At 34.9% G+C, this 22188-nt stretch overlaps 1 protein-coding gene across 1 annotated transcript in view; it reads right to left on the reverse strand.

Moving 5' to 3' along the window:
• Nucleotides 1–776: 776 nt before the first annotated feature.
• The window catches only part of LOC110031150 (cysteine-rich receptor-like protein kinase 6), a 22630-nt gene continuing 1218 nt past the window's right edge, over nt 777–22188 (reverse strand). Inside the window, exons 2-6 of the mRNA XM_020734218.1 lie at nt 2332–2462; nt 1993–2203; nt 1579–1816; nt 1351–1498; nt 777–1270 (exon numbers count right to left, since the gene is read on the reverse strand). Of these exons, the coding sequence (XP_020589877.1) occupies nt 920–1270; nt 1351–1498; nt 1579–1816; nt 1993–2203; nt 2332–2462 (1079 nt within the window). The 3' untranslated portion in view covers nt 777–919. The remainder of the gene's footprint in view (nt 1271–1350; nt 1499–1578; nt 1817–1992; nt 2204–2331; nt 2463–22188) is intronic.

The raw sequence follows: 22188 nt of genomic DNA on the forward strand, positions 1-22188 counted from the left end.
ATAAGAATAATAATAATAATAATAATAATAATAATAATAATAATAATATTGACATAATAAAAGAAATATCGGGTCCTACTTATATGGTAGCTTGAGAGGGATAGGTAAGAAGGGGAAGGAGATGGAGGCTTGTCCGAAATATAGAAGTGGTCGAGGGTGTTGATTTAAAAGCCTAGATGGATTCAAAATGAGTCAGAGCAGCAGGACCTAATGGTCAAGAGCACATAAAGAGAGTTAGAGAAAAGAATGAATTGGTTGGGGAACAAATACTAAGGTTATAGTTCTTACATCAAGAGTGCAATACAGGAGCAAAATAGTAGGACATTTGATCAATAATATAAAACATCTGTTTAAAACCTATATGGCATTTATTTTGTACAACAAAATGATATTCAATTCATAATTCATTATTTTTATGAAATTACCGTGCCATATTTTTTGGCGCTGAATGTTGGCCTTTAAAAGAGAAGCATAATAATAAGTTAAGTGTTGTCGAGATGAGAATGATTAAGTGGATGAGTGGCTTTACACTTAGAGACAAAATGCGGAATGAATATATTCGTGATAGGGTTGGCGTAGCTCCTGTGACAGACTTTAGAGAAAGTCGTTAAGAAAGGCAGAGGTAGACCTAGGAAGACTTGGGCTTATTGTATTAAAAATGATCTTAATTTATTAGAACTAAATGAAAATATGACACTAAATAGGACGCAATGGAGAAAAAGGATTCATGTGGCCGACCCCACGTAGTGGGATTAAGGCTTTGTCGTTGTTGTTGTTGTACCGTGCCATATTTTTATGATCAAATGTCCTTCAATTTTAATTATTTATCTCTCACTCACATAAAAATGCATAAGGATGAGCAGTTGTTGCCATTTTTTACAAGAATTTTAGATAATAAGCAACTATACCTTCACTTTTCTTATCTAGGATCTACCTCTGAAATTGTCAGTTCATTAGGTGACATTGGGATAAACTTGTTAGGAGAGTTGTGATGGTCTTCCCCTTGCATGTTAGATTTCCCTGAAAGTGTACTATGTTTGACGCCACTTCTCTCCACAAAGAAAGCTGGTGAAGAAGGAGTTTTAAGAGACACGGAATGACTAGTGAGCATCACAATCACTTGTGTCATGGTAGGCCTTTGAGCTGGATCCTTTTGCACACAAAGAAGTCCAATTTGAATGCATTTTATGACTTCACTGTTTTGAAATGGTTTGCACAAAGCTTGGTCCAAAATCTTCAAGATTGTTCCATTCTTCCAATTCTCCCAAACCTGTTCAATATAAATACCAAAGCATATTATTTAATATAGAAAGGCAATATAGTTTCTAAACATTCAATGGAAATACATACATAGCTTAAAAGGTATTCATCAAGCTCAACATTGAAGAAACCAATGCTCCTTCCTGTTATAACCTCTAAAATTAGTACTCCAAAACTAAAGACGTCAGACTTGAATGAGAAATGTCCATGCATTCCGTATTCTGGAGCAATATATCCACTGCGAGAAACTCATGATTTTATGAATGTATTCAATTAAAGTAGAAAAATTAGTAAGACTTCATGATTTATTCAACTTACCATGTTCCAACAACATGAATTGTCATCCCGTAAGTCTCTTCTCCTTCAAACAGCCTGGCCAAGCCAAAGTCTGATATTTTTGGAGCCATATTTGCGTCTAACAATATATTGCTAGCTTTAAGATCCCTATGAATGATCTTTAGTTGGGAGTCTTCATGTAGGTAAAGTAGGCCACGAGCAATTCCTTCTATTATATTGTATCTTTTCTCCCAGTCCAGTAGTTCACTTTTTGCTGGATCTACAACAAAGACCAAAATAAGACCATAACTTAATTTAATATTAATTTAAAATAATAAAAAGTAAAGCAATTTTTCGTAGAAGGAAGTGATTGAAATTAGAAGACAACACCGGTGTGAAATTTTACTAAAGTTGAAGCTTTGATTAAGCAAACATGTCGAGTACTAGAAACTATACCAAAGAGAATGGTATCTAAGCTTTTGTTGGGTAAATATTCGTAAACGAGCAACATCTCCTGTTCCTCAAGACAAATACCATGTAGTCTTACAAGATTTTTGTGCTGGAGTTTAGCAACTAGAATAAGTTCATTTCTTAGCTCATTAAGCCCTTGCCTCGATCCTTTTGATAGCCTTTTCACTGCTATTTCACGTCCATCAGGTAGCAATCCCTATAAGAAATATTAAAATTTAACATAAATAAATGCAATTTTTTAGATCAAAGCAGTTTTCTTACTCTTGTTTTCTGTTCTTTTCCAATCAATGTAAATAATTGCCAAGTAGCATGTTAACATTTTACCTTATAAACTGATCCGAAGCCACCTTCACCAAGCTTGTTACGTTCAGAGAAATTCATTGTTGCTACTTTAAGTGTAGATAGATCAAACAATATAGATTCAACATTTGTAATCTCCTCGGGGTTTGTCTCACCTACAAAGTTGTAAATATTTCAAAATAATTGAATTTTCTTTGTAGCATTAACATAATGCTAAACAATAAGCATTGAACCAAATGTAACAAATAAAAATGGTTGAATTCTTTCTTCCATCTGCATTTCATATTTCACATCCAGACCCCAACAGTCAAAATTCCCAATCCTTTGAAATCCCTATTAAATTCACTACGGCCTCCCATCCAAAATTGAGACTTTAAACTCCCTACTGCAAGCTTCATGGCATGTACAATAAATTGATTAATTCTAGCTAGCTCTTTATTGCTCTTTTTAATTCTTAGTTGATATTTATTTCCTTTGTTGTATTACTATGTCGAAATACACGTTGGATTTCTACAATTAGAGAAACAAATATAATAAATTGCTGTATCATGACTATATATCTAGTATTTTACTCTTTTTTCATTTAACTGTAATTAGTTACAATAAACATGAGCAAAAACAATAGTAACAGATAAGTCTTACGAGTTATCTTCATTTTTGATCTTTTTCTCCAGAAGCAAAAGCAAGCGGTAGTAAAGATAACAAGAACTACTACAGGAAGGATGATTGCGATAGTAGTAACCCCTCTACTGATTCCTGCATTGATGGGTAGAATATATTGCTTGAAATAAATTATTAAATACAAATATGGCAACGTAATTATCATTTTATGATAAAATTTGAAACCGAAGAGAATCATAAGCAGGATAGTTTGCAATGTTTAACATGTTATAATTGAAATATTTATATATGGAAGGCCTTAGAAGAAAAGGCATAAATAATGCAGCAAAATTTGATATCTCTTCATTGCAATAGTAAACCATGAACAATTAAACTAGGGTAACTTGATGACAATGTTCTTTTTATAATTTAAAATCTTTCATCAATAATCTTGATTGAAAATTGACTTTGTTAATGTGAAACGTACTTAATTGAATTGCTAAATTTTGTTGAAACATAAATTGATACAAAGTTAATTATACATATGAAATGCTAACACAACAAATTCCTAATTTAACAAAACATGAAATCTATTTTGGTCAGCCCTATCACAGTGCATTTAATCCTGATAATATGATATTGATTGATGAACTATGTGATTAGAGATGGCAACTGTCATAATTCTTAACAAGGTTAATCTAAATTTTTTAATGAATTTTTGTAGCATATAATTTGGTGAGAATTACAACTTTTATTTCAAATTCACAATAAGAGGTTCATGAATGCCATTCTTAATGCACTGTGAAGTGTATGTAGATTTCAATTTTAAAAATATTCTTAATTCTTACATATAATTATTTATTATGTTCAATTAATCTTATAATAGTTGTACAATATATTGGGTATTTATTCAGTTTAGATTCTTTTAAATTTAAAATGTTTGGAGTATCTTATATTAATGTTAAAATATATTAGAATCATTTTAAAAGCAATGCACACTACAAGAGAAAGCGCTAAAATTGATGGTAAAACCAACGACCTATGTTTTAGTCACAAAAAATGTTCAATTTTTCGACCGTATAGTGACGGTTGATGATCTGAGTCATTTGCAACAGCATAAGAACATAACGTGTCATCATTTATAAACAGTAAAATTTTTTCCGACGATTTTAATCATTACAGACGCCTCATGTCGGCGGATAAAAGAAAATATTAACTCACTGTCATATTGCGTTTGTTATCCATGAACCATCTATTTGATGGGGTGCTAACTGATGGGTTTTTTAATAAGCCACCAGTTTATTTCTCGATAATAATATAAGTTGCCTACGATCTAATGATGGTTTATGTTTGAGTTATTTGCGATGACATAACTATAAAATTTCCGTCGCTTATTAAAAACAATATTTTTTTCGATGGTTTTTATTATTACTGACAAAATAAACCGTCGGTTAGAAACGTATAATAAAAACTAATCTCCATTGCTGCAATTCCCATTTTGGCAATGCAAATTAGATTTTGAAGTGAATTTTCATTTGGAACTGACAGTGAATTTTCATTTTGGAACTGACAACTTAGATTTCGAAGTGAATTTTCATTTTGGAAATGCAAATTAGGCTTGACAATGGAAAATGTAGTGAAAACTCTTACATCATATGAAACATTTCCTTCTACAAACATTCGTGCCTGGGGTTTGCGGAGACGAGAATGCATAGATTAATGATTGGCTTTCCATTTGGAGAATAAAATGTGAAAGAAAATACTTGCGCAAGATTTAATGTTACTATGATGAATACAATAGTAGATCCAAAAATTCAAAAATATTTAGGATGTATTATCCTTCTTCGATAGCCCTATTAAAGTGTTCACTTCTACTATGATTTGTTGATTATTGCAAGATTTGTTCACCTTTTATTGCAACTCAATTATTAGACCTGCTCTAAGTCATATCGTTTAAAATTTTAGTAATTTTAATTTTGTCAAAGATCATTAATCGGCCAAACATTGGCTTGTGATCCATTAAGATGGCTCCCTCTAATATTGTATGTCACTGTAGCTATACTAGCTCTCACACAAATATATTTGTGTCATATTTTGTCTCCAAGTAAAAATCCAATCATAAACTTAAGCATCCTCATCTCTGAACCTTTTAACTAGATTCTTCTCTCACTTTTAAACAAGTTGTGAGAAGAAAATATTTCATATGACATATGAGTGTTCACTTCATCATCCAATGAGAAATCTAATTTCCACTCCCAAAATGGAAATTCACTTCAATCATTATGTTCTGCAATGTCATGACGAGAATTTTCATTTTTGGAATGGAAATTAGATATCCCATTAGATGATGAAGTGAACATCCTCTCCACTGCCTCGACCCCCACATTCATCTCCTGTCCTAGCATCTACCCACCTCCCTACCCTCCCTTCCCTCCCCCCTTCATCACCCTGCTCCTGCCTTCCACCTCCCCCTACCCTCACCGCTAACCCAACCCTTATTCCCACCCCCACTATTACGCTCACCCCCAACTTAATCCCTACCACCACCCCTACCTCTACCCCAACTAAAATAGGGTTGATTGTGTCAGGGGCCTAGGTTGCCTCTACCAGGAAGAAGTCGAAGGGTAGTAACTACCACATCGAGCTTGTCGGTATCATGTAAGTTATTTTTAATAAATTGATAGCAATATTTTATTTTCTCAGTTGAATATAAAACTAAAAATTTGTTGTTTTAAGGTTCTACCCCTCGACCCAAAGTATTCATGTCATTTGGGTTATAATTTGGAATAACTACAACTCAACATACATATCGTGAAAGGAGATCATGATAGCAGTTCAAGATCTTTGATTTCAGGAGTTTGTGGAATGTATCGTTCATAAAAAATTTAAGTTATTTTTATTTATGTATGAGATGAACATAGTCCATATAATTTTGCAGAAACAATTCTCCTGACACAGTGAACATAAGACACACATTCTACACAACTTTGAGAGCAAGGTAGCGATCACCACTAGGAAGTAATTGACGATATTCAGAAATCACGACAGTTTCCTCTATGGCTTGAGGAGGATTTTCTTCCCTCGCTTCTTAGAACTTGAGATTACCCAAAATGCTAAAAGAAGAGGGAGCAAACAAAGCAGAACATGTGACCAGACTGTGGAGGCATGGGGTCCTCCAAGCACACTTGTGGGGTGCTCCATCATACAGAAAACAAGCAGAGTCTTGTAAGATTTCATTCATACTTTTAAATTTTCTATAGTTTGAAGAAATATTCTAACTATTTTGTTATGTAGACAGAATACAGAAATTGGACTTGAGCACTCCACTGTCGATTTACACAAGCTCGCCCATTGAAGGCAGTTCGACTAGTCCTGGATCGACGACAATATCTCAAGTGACCCGAGTAATTCACAAGCTAAATTAGTTTGATGTTAATGCATGCTAGATGCAATTCAATGTAACCACTCTTTTTTGCAGCTGAGATTACAGCTAGTGAAGGAGAACAAATCCTAGGCATTAGGAGGTGTTAATAACGCGAACGTGATCCTTTCAAGTACAGCATGTGGAGGGAGGCTACTGGAGGGAAGAAGAAGGGTCAATTCTATGAGCTTGGGTCAAAGAGGTTTTCTTATGACGCTTAACCATCCACAAGTTCATCTGGAGATTCCACCTCTATCGCATAAGACGAAGAGATTTTTAGGCTTGCTCTTGCATTCGCTGCTATGATGAAGGCCTACTTCACTCAGATGAGGTTGAGCTGGAGGCGAACATGGTGGCCAAGCTTAAAGTTGAGTAAGATTCATTTCAACAGCATATGAGGGAGTGTGCCATGGTAGCATTATAGGAGGAGGAGGCAGAGGACGATGTGAATGAGGAGACAGGGAAGGATGATTATGAAGAATATTTTTTTTTTTTTATGTTTATGTTGTACATTTGAACATTTACTTTTTCTATGAACAGTAATATTTTTTTTTTGAGTAAATGCATTTGGTTTATATCATTATTTGATTGGAAAATTTGTTATTAAACTACTATTCTACATGAAATTCTCCATTTATTTTGATTACTACTAGTTGCAAGCCCGACTTCACAACTAAGAACTGAGCAGTAGAGACTAGGTGGCCAACCTATTATTAAAATGTGTTCGCTTCGGGAACAAATCATCACAAAGTCTAAGCTGGTGGATCATCAAAGAGCCAGAGGTGATGGCAGTGGAGACTATGTAGAAGAAAAGTTGAACAGACACCTATGTATTCCTAGACACGAGAGAAATTGTAGAAGAAATCACGAATCTTTGGAGATTTAAATTCAGAGATGCTCAATACTTACTGATAGAAGGGACACTTTTCTGTAAATTGAAAACATTACAATACCAGCAATGCAAGAAGGAGAACGAGGCGGAATACATTCTTTGATAAATTCACTCTGGGTAGTACGAGAACACTCAAAAGGAAAGACTTTAGCGGGTAGGGTCCAACGACAAGGATATTTCTAGCTGACACTACTGAAAGACGCCAAAGCATTCTCCATGAGGTATGAGTAGTTTCGTAAGTGTGCTCCACCACAAGACCAACCAGTTAATAAGTTTCAACCAATCACCAACTAGTGGCATTTCACCATTTAGGGATTTAAAATCCTTAGGTCATTTCCTCCTTCCAAAGGGCAATGTCGTTTCCTCTTAATGGTGTTAGATTATTTTTATAGTGGATTGAATCTAAAGGGCTTGCCCAAATCTCTGTGAATGTTTTCTAGAACATCATCTAGATGGACTTGATCTGTCATTATGGCTTGCCATTGATTATCATCGCGTATAATGAGACAAAATTCATAGATAAAAAGGTTGGAGATTTTTGCTAAAGCCAGAAGATAAGCTTTAAGTTTTCCTTGATCGGTCTATCACCCCCAAACTAACTGTTGACCTCATTTTTGTGAGGTAATTTTCTTCATCTAAAATTTACAATCTAGCCATAAAATTTTTCTGCTGACTCTCCTAGAGGACTAGTATTGTGAACCACCAATTAGAAATTCTAGCCACTTCTTGGCTCTTTGTAGTCTCATGTGTGTGTTCTTAAATCCTCAACACTTGAGTTGATTAAAGAACAATACATTGAGACTTATGATGAGCTCACCATAAGGTTAAAGAATGTCATAGGGAGACCCTTTGTGACTTAGTTATCTCACATAAATAAAATTACATTTTACCCATTCTCACACACACACCACTACAAATTGAAATCCAAAACCCGTTTTCAAGATTGAGTTCCCCATTTTATGGCCAATCTCCACCCCTGACCTCCCACAGTTGGAAAATGACCTCCCATACCTTGGCTAGCCACTGTGGCTGACGGCAAGCTCAAAACTGAGAACCGCCAAAAGGGAGAAACCAAAAGTTGAGCCCATCCAAGGTGGCTCGCCCTCATTAGGCCATTTCCCGTATCGTGGCTCCACCTAAGTGACTCCTTACACCCTAAACTCTAGATAAATGAAGCTCATGGCGGTGCTTGGAAATTGACCACCCACAGCAAAAAATGAGAGCGTGCTCAAACCTTGGCAAAGCCCTACCAAATTGACTCCACATTGTTCCCACAACCTTGCGAAGTGCATCCTCATCATTCCTAAGTCTCCCTAGTGCCTCCAAAACCCTAATTTTCCCTCTGAAATCCAGAGCTTTTCATGGCCTTGGCAAAAAGTGTTTCAAAACTTCAATTTGATCCTCTTAAAAGCTTCCCCATAGCCTAGAAACACTTCCCCAATCAAAATTCCTCTTTTCCAGAGCCTCTAACCTAGTACTAAACCAAACACGATCCACTATTTTGTCTACATCATACCTAAGACCAACCTCAGTGCAAATTGAAGCAAGGAGGCAGTGTGTCAAGCCCAAACGATCATCCACAACTATTCTAATTGAGGTCTTACCACTTTGACAAAGGTATAGACTCTAAAATTTAAATTTTGCCTTGGTTTGGACCGTTGTGAAGAGGCTAAAAAATTCATGTCTATTGAGCTCTATAGATAGGTTTCTCTCACTTAGATGAAGGTGTAAGAACAATCCTCGTGTGATTTGGTTGAGAATCTAGCGAGATATTAACGCTAGATTATGAACGATTCTCGGTTCACTATTTCGTGGGGACGATGAATTGATGTCTTCTGTTTCCATGCATTTGAAAAGAAAGACGCAGATCAGTTTGAATGGCTAAACGCTAGGACCCGAGATCCGCGGACCATGGGTGACGTGGCAGCCACGTGTAGAGTATGGTAAATGGTGAAGAGACGCATGGGTTTTCAGAGCCGTCGAGGATCCAGTTTTTGCTGAGTCACTTAAGTAAGAAATTTGGGATTTCTGATTTATTTAAATAACATAAAATACTTTTAACATTAAAATTCATATATTTCCAAAGAAAAATCATAAAAACAAAATAAAATAACTCTAGACTCAATGAATAAAGGAGAAATTAGAAAAAAAAATAAAATAAAATAATTTTATTATATTTAATTTTTAATTAATTAAATATCTGAGTTGTTATTTTAATTATTAAAATATAAATATTAGTCACCATGGCATGAAATTTTAGGGGTTATTTTCTTCTATATTTAGGGTGGTCCTCTGATTTTTCCAATGTTAGAGCACACCTCTAACACTAAAACCCTAATTTTTCATGCCTGGGCCCATTATCTAATTAAAATATTCATAAAAAATTAAAAAAAATCAGAAAAAATATAAAATAAAATTTGGTGAACTTAACAAAGTCAGAGGTATGGAATTTAACATTATAAAATTAAATATCAAGTAATTTACCAATTGAAGAATGATTAACAATTATAAAAACTTTAGATATAATTCAAAATGATACAAAATTTTCTCTTATCAAAGATAGTAACCCAAAGATGTCTCCATAAACTTTTCAAACATAAAAGTATATTTTAAATATTTAAATGTATTTTTCTTATAATCTTATAATTATTGATTTAAATAAGGACATAAAATAAGATATATATCAGAAAAATATAAAATCCCTTTTGAAGTGCTAATTAGCTTTTGGGTGAATGGTGGATGAAGTCCAACAGTGAATGAAGTAATGGTGTAAGAGTTATAGAGTGTTTGCCATATGGGTATGTTTGCAAATATAGTGTTTACACTTTAAGCCGTTCATTAAATAATTTTTTAGGGCAAATCAGAGGGTAAGGGATTAAAATTTATGATGACAAGCTTACTAGAGTGTTTTTGGTCCAAAGGGATGATTAAGGTAGTAACAAACCCATTAGAGTTTTCTAAAGGGTAAAATAAAATGTAAATATGTAAATTGTTTGAATTAGGAAGATGTAAGAGTTTGGATGATTGGATGTTGGGAGGTATGAGTTCAAAGCCTCTTAATTCACTGATTTAAACTCCCACCACTTGTTGGAGTAAATTCCATAATCGTCTTGATAAGATCAAATGTATTTTATAAAAATTACAACTTCACCCATAAAACCCTAAGAACTTTATAGTGAGCTAAGCTTAACTTAGAATCATTGAGGATCTAAGTGAAATTTGTTAAGAGGGATGTAAGTAATAAAACATTATGAGGACTACAAGTATAGGTCTATCCCAGAGGTAAGTTTGCAGAGCTTTCCAATTTTTACAGACATAAATTTACCAGTCTGACTTGGATAACTCCCATTTTAAAATTGTAAATTGACCAAGGCCCATATGCTAATTAAGACATAAAAAGGAGAGGGGGTGTACAAAAAATAGCTTTGATTATCAATATTTTTTTTAATATGTTCTAATTTGAAATTAATTAGTCAATGCAACAATTTAGGAGAACTAAATGAACTTGGAATGACTTAAGAAACTATGGGGTTTTTCATAACCAAGTTCCCAAACATCTCAACAAGATCTTTGGCAATTTAGGGGACATTTGAACTTACTATAAATTATTGAGGAAAATCATCAATAAAAATCTTGTAATCCCCAAAGTCAAATCCAACACTCAGGAGTTTGTCCTTTGAATACCATGATCAAAACCTCCTTGATAATTGGAGATATTCGAATCATGGTCGTTTCATATGAAATATTGAGTTGGTATATAAGTGGGAAGTGTTAGTGATATGGGCGATGATGTGAAAGGCATCTAGTGTTAAATGCGAGATAATATAATAGTATTATATCTCTTAACCTGATGACTTTGTGAAGGTGTAAGATTGACACTACTATTCACCAACATTTGATGAGAGGTTGCTCTTATTTTTTTGGGTTGATAGTGGCTCTAGGCCAACGAAGTGACCGACGTGTGGGTCGTCTAGTTTATAAAAATATATAATAATATTACAAAATATTTTCTTGTGATGCTAAAGTTTGACTTTTAATGACTCCTGTGAAATCTTAATTTATTTACATGCATGATAAATTAAGAGTTTTGGGTGTTACCTACTATATGTCCACTTGTTAGTCATTTTAATTGGGCTAAGGGTTGCCCTCCCTTAATTGTATTAATGGTAGCTTCTACCTAATGTTGGACTTTATACACACAGATGCTAATGGTTTCCTACGGAAGTCCCTCGGAAAGAATCATTAGGTTGAAGGCTCTGAAGTTGAGCTCACTCCTAGCTCATGAATACTTATGTACAGCTTTAACTTTCACATGTTTATCGCCTAATTCCGTATAAGCTTGCACACGTGTTTTAATATATGTCACACCCAAAAACAAAATCAAAGCACTCTGTATTTTTCTAGCTCCTATTTATTTACATGCTCAACATATAACTTTAACCTCTTTGAAACAACGTCAGAGGCGTCAGATACGCATTACTCCTCCCTTCTCTTTTATTGTACTTAATTGCATACGAATTATTTAAACATGCAACAATGTTACTCTCCTTACTAAATTTTTGGAATGTGGAAAAGAAGCCCTAGGGTAGAATACATAGGACACATGTCTTGGTGGAAACTCTATTACACATGACCAACACAATAACTTTGCTAAACATTAAATATTCATAAGATCCCGAAATAAAAACTCGCTGGTCAATAAAAAAGATAATACTAATAATAATAATCAACCCAAGTGCACCTAATAAAATCAAATCATTAAAAGAAACAACATAGGATAGTTTGTTTGAGGCATGATTTCTCTCTCCCTCCTCTCACTTCATAGGATGAAGCGATGACGCGATCAAGTAGCGGACAGCCTTCAGGCAGCGAGAAAGACCAAAACATGAAGCAATGGACGATCCTCAACTAAACTTTCATAGACTTAACTTAACCCAGTATAATTTAGAGGCTAGTGTGCAAAATGAATATGATATAAAAGTTAAAATTTAATTTATATTTCACACACTAGGGGTTCTATGCAAGTGCACGTATCGTTTCAAGTAATATAGGATTTTCTTTAAAGACCTCAGTATTGATCTCAAATGGAAGCAAGCTAAGAAAGTCATTAGGTGAAATCCTAGTATTCATTCTTCAGGTCTTAGTTTGGATGGACGATTAAGGTTGTTTTCTATCAACTACTCCTAAAATAAACTTAAATCGAAAAATAAACCCAACTAGATAAATCGGTTTGGTAAATTTTGAGATGATAGAAACTACCTTTCTCAGGCAACATCCTAGATAAAGTGTAGGATGCTTAGAATTTAATGTGGTCGGTGAAAAATAGGAGAATACCTTTTTTTTACCACCTCTAAGAATAAAGAACATTAGCTAATCTAGAATTAGTTCCAACTTGTGTGATAGTGCAGGGTAGATTCTTGCCTCTCACTTCTAGATTACCCACTATGACCTCTCTATAAGACCTACCAAGAACCCTTAGTTCTAACTCTAGACCAAACTGGAAGACTCAAGTCTGTCACCCTAGAAACACTAATTCTACGCCCATCAAAACTTATCTCCCTATCTATTTGCACTATCCTTAAATTTTGGTCGCCTTCTCGTAAGGTTAGTCTGACACTCACTAGTTGGGTGAAATCATAACCCTCCAGAATCATTATGTTTCGGAACAAATTATAACATTACAAGTGACCAGTTTGCAAAGAAAATTAAGAGCTGGTGAATATAGCATTGCATTAATAAAATAAGAGTAGATATAAGTGAATCTAAATACCTAAACATGCACAATTTCATTGCAAAAGAAATGTAAAATGAATATAATGGCATAAGCAGTAAGAGAATTGATAGAATTATGTGATAATTATGTGCCAACAAGAAACATATGCTACCTATCCTCTTCCAAGTGTATAGATACACTTAGTATTCTATTTGTTTTATGAAAATATCTATCACCTAGAAGCTTATAATAGAAATAGATCAAGTGTATAGATACACTTAGTATTCTATTTGTTTTATGAAACTATCTATCACCTAGAAGCTTATAATAGAAATAGATCATTAATTATATTTCCCATTGTCACCTAAACTACTAAAGCCAACTGGTCTATGTGAGTGCACTCAAGTTGTGAGATCACTGCTCTCCCGAATCTTGGTTTCACTTATAATAGATTTTAACATAACCTATTGCCACTTAAGTTATGTCAATGAAGCAAAGGAGATATTACTCATCACATGGAAATAAAAATTATTCTATCATAAAATAAATTTTCCTACAGATGTCACTGCTTCATATTAAAAGAAAAGTGTAATAAAAACTACTCACAAAAGCGGATAAAAAAATAGAAAACTTCACTAAATCAATGCAAATCCACTAGGAATTGTTTAAAAACAATTATAAAATAATGTTGAATACAATACTTAGCTTTTTACCTCTAAAGGAAACATGAAAATATCTTCAACAAAGCCTCCTTATGATCTACGCAATGCTCTGACACTTCCCTGCACATGTCTCTCAAAACTTCTCACCAACCTTTCCAAAAAAGGTGGAAATCTACATCTCCTACTCACACTTTTTGTAGAAGAAGCACAACCAAACTCTCTATAAAATTCTCTAAAATCTCTTCTTAGTCATCTCATATGAGAGATGTCAGCCCCCCTTTTTAAAGAGAGACCAAAAACCTATTTTTTTCAAGATGCACATTTCTTCACTCCAAGAGACACACCTCTTCACATTCCAAATGTCTAGAATCATTGTATAACTCTTTGGGGCATGCGTAACTGCCCGGAGTCTTCCAAAACACCCTAGAACAGTAAAATATCATAAAAAATCGCCCAGAAACCATTTTGAGCACCTGAGTGTCGGATTAGGCGCCGAGGAGCCGAAATTTTTTTTTTTGGTTTCATTCCAATTTTTCTCCAATTTTGCTCCAATAAAATACTCTATATCAGAATTTTCTTCCATGCTCGATTTGACTCCAAATTGCACCATTTTGTCTCCATTTTTTCTCCAATAAAATACATCATATCAAAAAAATTTTCCTTACTCGATTAGACTCCAAATTGCACCATGTTTGCCCCATTTTCTCCAAAAGTCTATTTCTTGTACCTGAAGCCAAAAACATGTAAAATACCTTCCGTTAAAGTGTATTGAAAATGGGCATAAAATATATATGAAAAAGTATGTAAGTTTTAGTTGTGTCATCTAGCACGATGTAAATCCTCACACCATCTTTAGGCTTTCGCATGATTGTATGTCATGCGATATAAGCCCTAATCCTTTCTAGGTTTCTGAGGTTGTTCATTCGGTGCGACGTAAATCCTCCTAGATTCCTAGGTTATCTACGTTGATCGTATGCAACGTAATGTAGGTCCTAGATTTTAAATGAAATGGCATGAGTAAATATCAAATAACATCATTTCTAAAATGTAAAAACAAATAGTATGACAGTTTGGGAAGTCATCATTAAGGTTCATCTCAGAGTCTGTGACATCCCTCACCTTTCGCTCCTTTGGATTCCAAAATAATTGTTCCACATCGAACCCTTCCCAATTGAATTTCTTATGAAACCTCAATCTTAATCGAGTGTTTTCTTAATTGATTTCAATTGCTTAAGATGTAATTTACTATTAGGGCTTGCGTCTATTAAAGAATTAGTAACACAAGCAATCTAAACTATATCTAATCCTTATAATAAGTAGGGGAATGTTATGTTGAAAATTTCACAGACCAAATAAATACCATAAATTCATTTGTTTGAATAATTGAGACTATTATCGAGTGATTTCTTCATCTTTTGAGATGAGGTATTACTTGTAATATCGTGTTCGGTTATTTAAACCATTAAATATATGAGATTCATTCAGTCTCTTTTTTTTAAATAAAAAATTTCATTTATCTAAAATAAAAAAAATTATATATGAAATTAAGTAATGTTCACATCTTCAAAAAAAAAAATGACAGATTACTAACGACCAAGTTGAGTATATATGAAATTAAATAATGTTCACATCTTCAAAAAAAAATGACAGATTACTAACGACCAAGTTGAGGTCACCAATAAAACTATTCTCAATCTATTAAGGAAGTAATTTGATGGAAAAAAGAGAAGCTAAGTAGAAATACTCTCATTTGTTTTATAGGCCATCTGAACAACCCCATCCACTGCAACTAGTCAAACGTCATTCATAATCTCACACGAAATGAAGGCTATGCTTCTATTAGAATACAACCACCATAGTAAGAGGATCCTCACAACTACAACGTCCAACAAATAAGATCCACCTGAATTAAAGAAGTAAATAGCAAGGGAGAAAAGCTCACATTCGATCTTACAGAGGAAGATTGGGTGAAGTCATCCCTACGACATAAGGAAGTTAAGAGAAGAGCCACTCGTACCACAACCAACACGTTCGAGAGAGAGCTTTCACCCCCCAGAGATCTAACTCTGTGGGTTCAAAATTTGAAGCTTAATTAAAAAGTACTATATTACTTAATAACGATACGTATACTTGCATAGTATCTCATATTTAAATATAATAATTGCACATTTATTTGCTTCGAGGTCAAGTTTTTGGCACCGTTACAAAGTGAGAAACATAAGTAAAGAAAAATTAATAATATAAATTCATACATCGTAGTACTTTCATATAAGATTGGGATCACTGAGCAGACCCACTCAGGCTAAACAACTTAAAAAAAGTCAAACAATCCTAGCAACATCCCAGAAGTTAGGTGACATTGACTATGTAGTTAGGCCATGACATCTTGCAACCACCTAAAAGATGGGACAACCATATCTCAAAAGGAATGACAAAAGTGACTTTAGAAACAATGTCATAATTTTTACATAACCGAGAAAAAGAAAGAAGTATGAACAAAAGCATTATCAGTGTGTATAAATATCATATTAGTTGATTAAAATGATATGAATACCTATAAAAACTAGTATAAAGCTTAAAACAACATAAGAGAAACAAACTCATCAATCCACTACAGCACCCTCCTTACCTTCAGAAAGTCTACAGCTTCATGCTCTCTTATTAATTAATTAACTTTTTTATTTTAAAAGCTAACATATTCTTTACATTCTGATCGAGGAGCTATCCTTATTATGCTTGCAAAGGATATGGTTGATCTTTACAAGTTCGGTTTTCCACATCCTAAAAAAAGAAGGGGGATGAGATTCTCCATAAATCAACATTTCAGTAACGTGAAAAATATCTTCTACGAAGTATGAAACTAGCTCAAAAAGTCAACTATGAAGAGCATGGACACATTGCAGAAATTCTTCTGTACATAGCACAATAACAGTGTAAAATATCCACAAGAAAATGTGACAACAATGCATAAATATTCCTCCAAAAAATATGATATAAATGTGAAAAATATTCTCCATAAATCATTGCCGCAGTGCAGAAATCTCCCCCATAAAGGACCACAACAGTGCGAAAAATCTCTTTTGGAGAGCACGACACCAACGCAAAGGACAAACCTAATTGATCATACGAGTAGGTCGGGGGACTCTACTTTCTTTCTTTTAGGAGCCCCGTTGATTGCCATTTAATAGGTCGGGGGACTCAAACTCTTTCCATCTTGAAGCTCCCCTCCTTTCTTCTTAAAGCCCCGTTGATTGTGCAAGCAGGCCGGACAATTTTTTCTAGGAGTTCCATTTATCGTAGATGTGAGTTCGAGCACTCCGATTTCTTTCTTCTGAGTGCCCCGTTATAAGCCTACTAGCGGCATAGGGGACATTCCCTTCTTTCTTGTAGGAGTCTCGTTGATCACATAAGCATGCCAGTGGTCTCCACCTCCATCCTGTTGTTTTTAGCCCATTTGTAGATTTATGTGTGTGTCTGTGTGTGTGCATGTATGTGTGTGTGTGTGTGAGTCAATCAGATGCAACTTTTGAAGCAAAAAATGTTCAATGTTTGATTAAAAATCATCTGGAACTTCAGTTTAGCTAATTTACAGTCAAACTAATTGACTTGAGATGGACACAATAATACCAAAATTTGTCCAATCTAAATCAAATTAAGCCAAGATCATGATATTAAACCACTTTTATAAGCTTTCAGTGCTAATTTGAAGGTCAAACGAATTCCAAATCTAATAATTTTATAATCAAATTGAGTTTATTAGTGTGATGAATCAAAAGAGCCCGTGATCGCTCAATTCTAACATCATTAAGGAGCTTAAATTTTCATCAAATATCATCCTATCAAGGAAATATCTCCGGGTCATATGATGGAGAATTCCAAATTCCTTTTTTATTTGAAGAGTGGCCTCTATGAGACTATATAAATAGAACCTTATCTCCTCTTGAGATTGGGAGAACTTGACCCAGAAGAAGACTGAAGCATGGAGGTGGAGCTAAAATTTAGCATTGCTTCTGCACCACAGATCCAGCAAATACCTCTCACTACTACAGTCGAAAATCACTGCCAACCACCATCTATCGACCAACGTCAGCCACATCAGCCATTACTTTCTCATTGTAATGAATTCCCTTGTGGAGCCACAACTTTCATTGTGAAATCTCATCATATGTTTTGGAACGGTGAAGCTCTAGGTGGAGCAATACGTTGTCCCCTACACAAAAAGATGCATCCCGAAGATGGTGTAACAATGCAATTCAATGAAAACTACTTTCTTTGGATGCCAAAATCTCTCTTCTCATAGCTCATTACTACAGTCTACGTGACCAACTACGACCTACATGGTCCATAACTCATGTAGCTTTTGATTTTGTTCCTGAAAACCTATGATTTTCTCACAGCTCACCACTACTACCTATGTGACCAATCACAACCTATGTGATCCACAGTTCTTGTAAGTATCAACTCTGGCCTCAACAACATGCAGAGATCATCACATCTCACAAATATGACTTACGTGGCTTACAGCTCAAGCAGCTTCCTACTCCAGCCTCTGTAGCTTACGGACGACATCTCAACTCACCACTACAACCTACATGATCAACTAAGGCTTATGTGGCTGAAAACTCATATAGCTTCCAACTTCAGCCCATGTAGCCTACGTACATCATTATAGCTCACCATTATGTCCTACATGAGTAACTACGAACTACAACTCATAAAGATCCGGACTCCGACCTCCACGCTTACAAGCATCATCATAGCTCACCATTATTGCATAAATGTCTAACTACAACCTAAGTGGTCCAAGACCTATGTAACTCCCGAGTCTAGCCTTACAACCTATGGATGTCATCACAACTCATCACTACGACCTACATTAACAACTAGAACCTATGTGATCCACAAATCATGAAGTTCCCGACTCTAGCCCTTGTGGCCTACGTTGTCCAAATCTTATGTAACTCCTGGCTTGCATCTACATCAAATGGATATCATCACAACTCACCACTATGGTCTAAGTGACCAACTATGGACTACATGATGTACAGCTCGTGCAGCTCCCAAATAAAATCTATGTGGCATACTGACATCATTGCAGCTTACCACTAGCGACCAACTACGACCTATGTTGCTCAAAACTTCTGCAGCTCACCACTAAAGCCTACGCGACCAACTATGACCTATGTGACTCACAACTTCTACAGCTTCCTACTATGACCCCTGTGGTGAATCGATACTCATGAAGCAATCATCTGCAGCCCACATGACCAACTATTACTATGATTTTCAACAATGGCATATACGACAAACTAGTGCTACAACCACTATCTAAAATATTCATAGTGGATTACTGCCGACATAGCAATCGATAACTACCCTTGCCACCAATGATTACCGAGAACAACATTCATTATAACTAGACTATGAGTATTATCAATGAACTACTATTGCACATTTATAATAATCAATTGTGTAACTATACCTTCCTTAATTCGCGAGAAGTGTAGATCTGCGTACTCACTATTCATTGTGCATTATATCAATCGTGCGTGGCCTTATGAATTTTTTCAAATTTCAGGGCTCTCCACATAAAAATTGAGACATCTTTTCTTACTTACTTTTCTTTAATTATCTGAGTATTTTATAGGTTTTCGTGCAATTCTAAGACGATAATTCATTACTATGTCACCGTGGACCTTTTGAGACGAATCAGCCTGGCATCGTTCATGGGAAACGAAGTTTCGTTCAATACAGGTTTCATTTTGGAGACGTCGAACCCTTCATTTAAATGTGTGCAACGACATTAAATAATGATCGTGCAATTCATCATCAATAAAATATAAAAAGGTATAAGTAATTTAAAAAATATTAAAATTTAATAATATCTATCTATTGTCAAACCTATTAAATACATTTAAATAATTAAAATTATTATTATTATTATTATTATTATTATTATTATTAACCCAGCAATATCTTCATGAGAAGAAAACTTTTTGTCTGAATTCTAGCAATATGATGTCATGTGTGCTATATCGGGCCCAACTAAAAAAATATTAAAGTGGAACCGAGGAGGTTAATGGAGTGGAACCGCAGAGGTTATTCCACTTCACTAATCGTAATAACCCACCAATAACTCCCAAATAACCCCCGAAAAACCTCCAATATTTCACTTCAATAATCCTTTACAATAACCTCACAATAACCCCCCAATAACTCTCAAATAATCCACCAATAACATTTGCGATTATACTTCAAAATACACTACAATAACCCCACAATAACCACCCAATTCAATAACCCCCACAATAACCTTCGCGGTTTCACTTCAATAAACCCCTGCAATAAACTTCGAAATAACCCCTCAATTACCCTCAAATAACACACCAAAAACCTCTACAATTTCACTTTAAAAACTCACTACAATAACCTCACAATAACCCCGCAATAACCCACCAATAACTTGTGCGATTTCACTTCAATAACTCACCGCAATAACCCAATAATAACCCCAAAATGACCCTCTAATAACCTCTGTTATTTGACTTCAATAACCTCCGTAATGTAGCACATAGCGACATATTATTAGAATTTTGCACGTAGAATTACTTAGTGTTAGGTATGACTCATATACCATAAATGGGACAGATGCTGAAGCGAAGCGGAGCCCACGAGCAGAGTGGAGTGGAAGGATCTGTCCAATCGGGGGAGTTTCATTATGTGGGTTGGGGGTGCGTGGGCAACACCCCGCGGTTTGATACAAGGATAATTTAATTAATTACATATTGTAATATATATATATATATATATATATATATATATGGCATATATATATATATATATATTCTGTTTGTAACTCTAGGTGATTCTCTACCTCTCTGAGATCATGAATCTGGGATTCTATACTTTTTTCTGAATATTGAAAAGGAAGTCACCGCTCTGCACTCGATGATATATGCATCTTTGCTGAACCTCGTAAATCTTTGTGTGTTCCACCCCGCGGTTTGATGCAAGGATAATTTAAGTAATTACATATTGTATTATATGGTTATATATATATATAGTGTGTTCTTCTGGATTTGTGTCGATTCCTTTTTTTTCACCCTAATTTCTCAACACTCCGGACAAACAATTTTTCAGACCAATCCTACTAGCTAGGATTTGGCGCTAACACATTTGCAGGATGCGGTGATGACGACCGCTGATCTGAAGAAAACATAAGCATGGGCATGCCGATGTAAGACATATAGAACTCATATATCATAAAGCACCAAAGGCCAACGACCTTCTTCCTCTCTTTCCGTTCAGCAGATCTTCGTTGATCTCCTCTACCGCCCTTGCAAGCAGTCGCCTACCGAGAGATCGGTCGTGCACTGTACCATTCCCCATATAATGTACGGTTTCGTGAGCGCCGTCTCTCCGGTGGCCAAAAAGCTGAGGATTTGGAAGAGAGAATGGAGAATTGATGATTGAGATTTGAGGTTTTGGTGTTGTTGTTAGAGAGTTCTCCGAACTGGTTGAGCAGATATGGTTGGGTGGGTCTTCAGTCGTTGGAGAAGCGGACAAGGATTGGAGGACCGAGAGGAAGGGCCATTGATTTGATGCTGATCATAAATTACCACAATTCTATTAGATTTTTCATTTCCAAAAGGGCAGAAGACTATTGCAGGGAGTCATCGTGAAGACTGATTCCATACTCGGATGAAGTTTCCTTGGTATTCATTAATTAATGACTACTATTTGGTGGCGCTTAACTTTCTTGGCAACTGAGTTGACTCTTACGTGACCTAGAGGCGTGCCTTCTTCTTTCACTTTTACTTTAGGGTTAATGAATCGAGGGGTAATTAAGGGTAAACAACTCAGAAACATCTCATTTATGCCAACAATCTTTTAGAGTTCGGGTATATCTGGCTAAGGTAGTTGTCAATGTATTTTGAGTGTATTTCGTGTGTACTCAGATGAATATAAAAACATTTCTTAGAGTTTACTCAGAATAATGTAAAAACATTTCTTAAATTGAACATCAACTTTACTAGTTATACGCAGATTAGATTTATTTTACAGTGTATTTCGAGTGTACTCGGATGAATATAAAAACATTTCTTAGATCTATGATGAAACAATTGCTTTGATAATCATGCCTTTATGTTATTGTTAATTGCATGAGATGGGTGGATACCTTTCGAGTTTCTTGTATGTTTGGCTAGATGTGCTACATGTTTGTGCTTGTATTATGTTTTATAAAATTGTGTGAGGTTGATGTTCAATTTCCAACGGTAGAACTAGTGATGGAGATTAACTTTAATCAATTATGTGTCATGCATTTGATGGTGAAATCACAAGCAGATTAATCTAAGTATCTGGATGGACGAGCATATATCTATTCATAATCAATGTTATAACTTCGTAACTAGAAATGCCACTCATCTCACACCTTCTTAATGGAGGGTAGGCTGCTCCTCCATCATAACTATTATAACGACCTCCTAGAAAAGAAGAAACTAACCCCTCGACTTGATAAATTCAAATGTTATATATATATATATATATATATATATATATATGTATATATATATATATATATTTATATTTA

This window comes from Phalaenopsis equestris, unplaced genomic scaffold (genome assembly GCF_001263595.1).
Source record: "Phalaenopsis equestris unplaced genomic scaffold, ASM126359v1 Scaffold000777, whole genome shotgun sequence".
NCBI classification, from domain to species: Eukaryota; Viridiplantae; Streptophyta; class Magnoliopsida; order Asparagales; family Orchidaceae; genus Phalaenopsis; species Phalaenopsis equestris.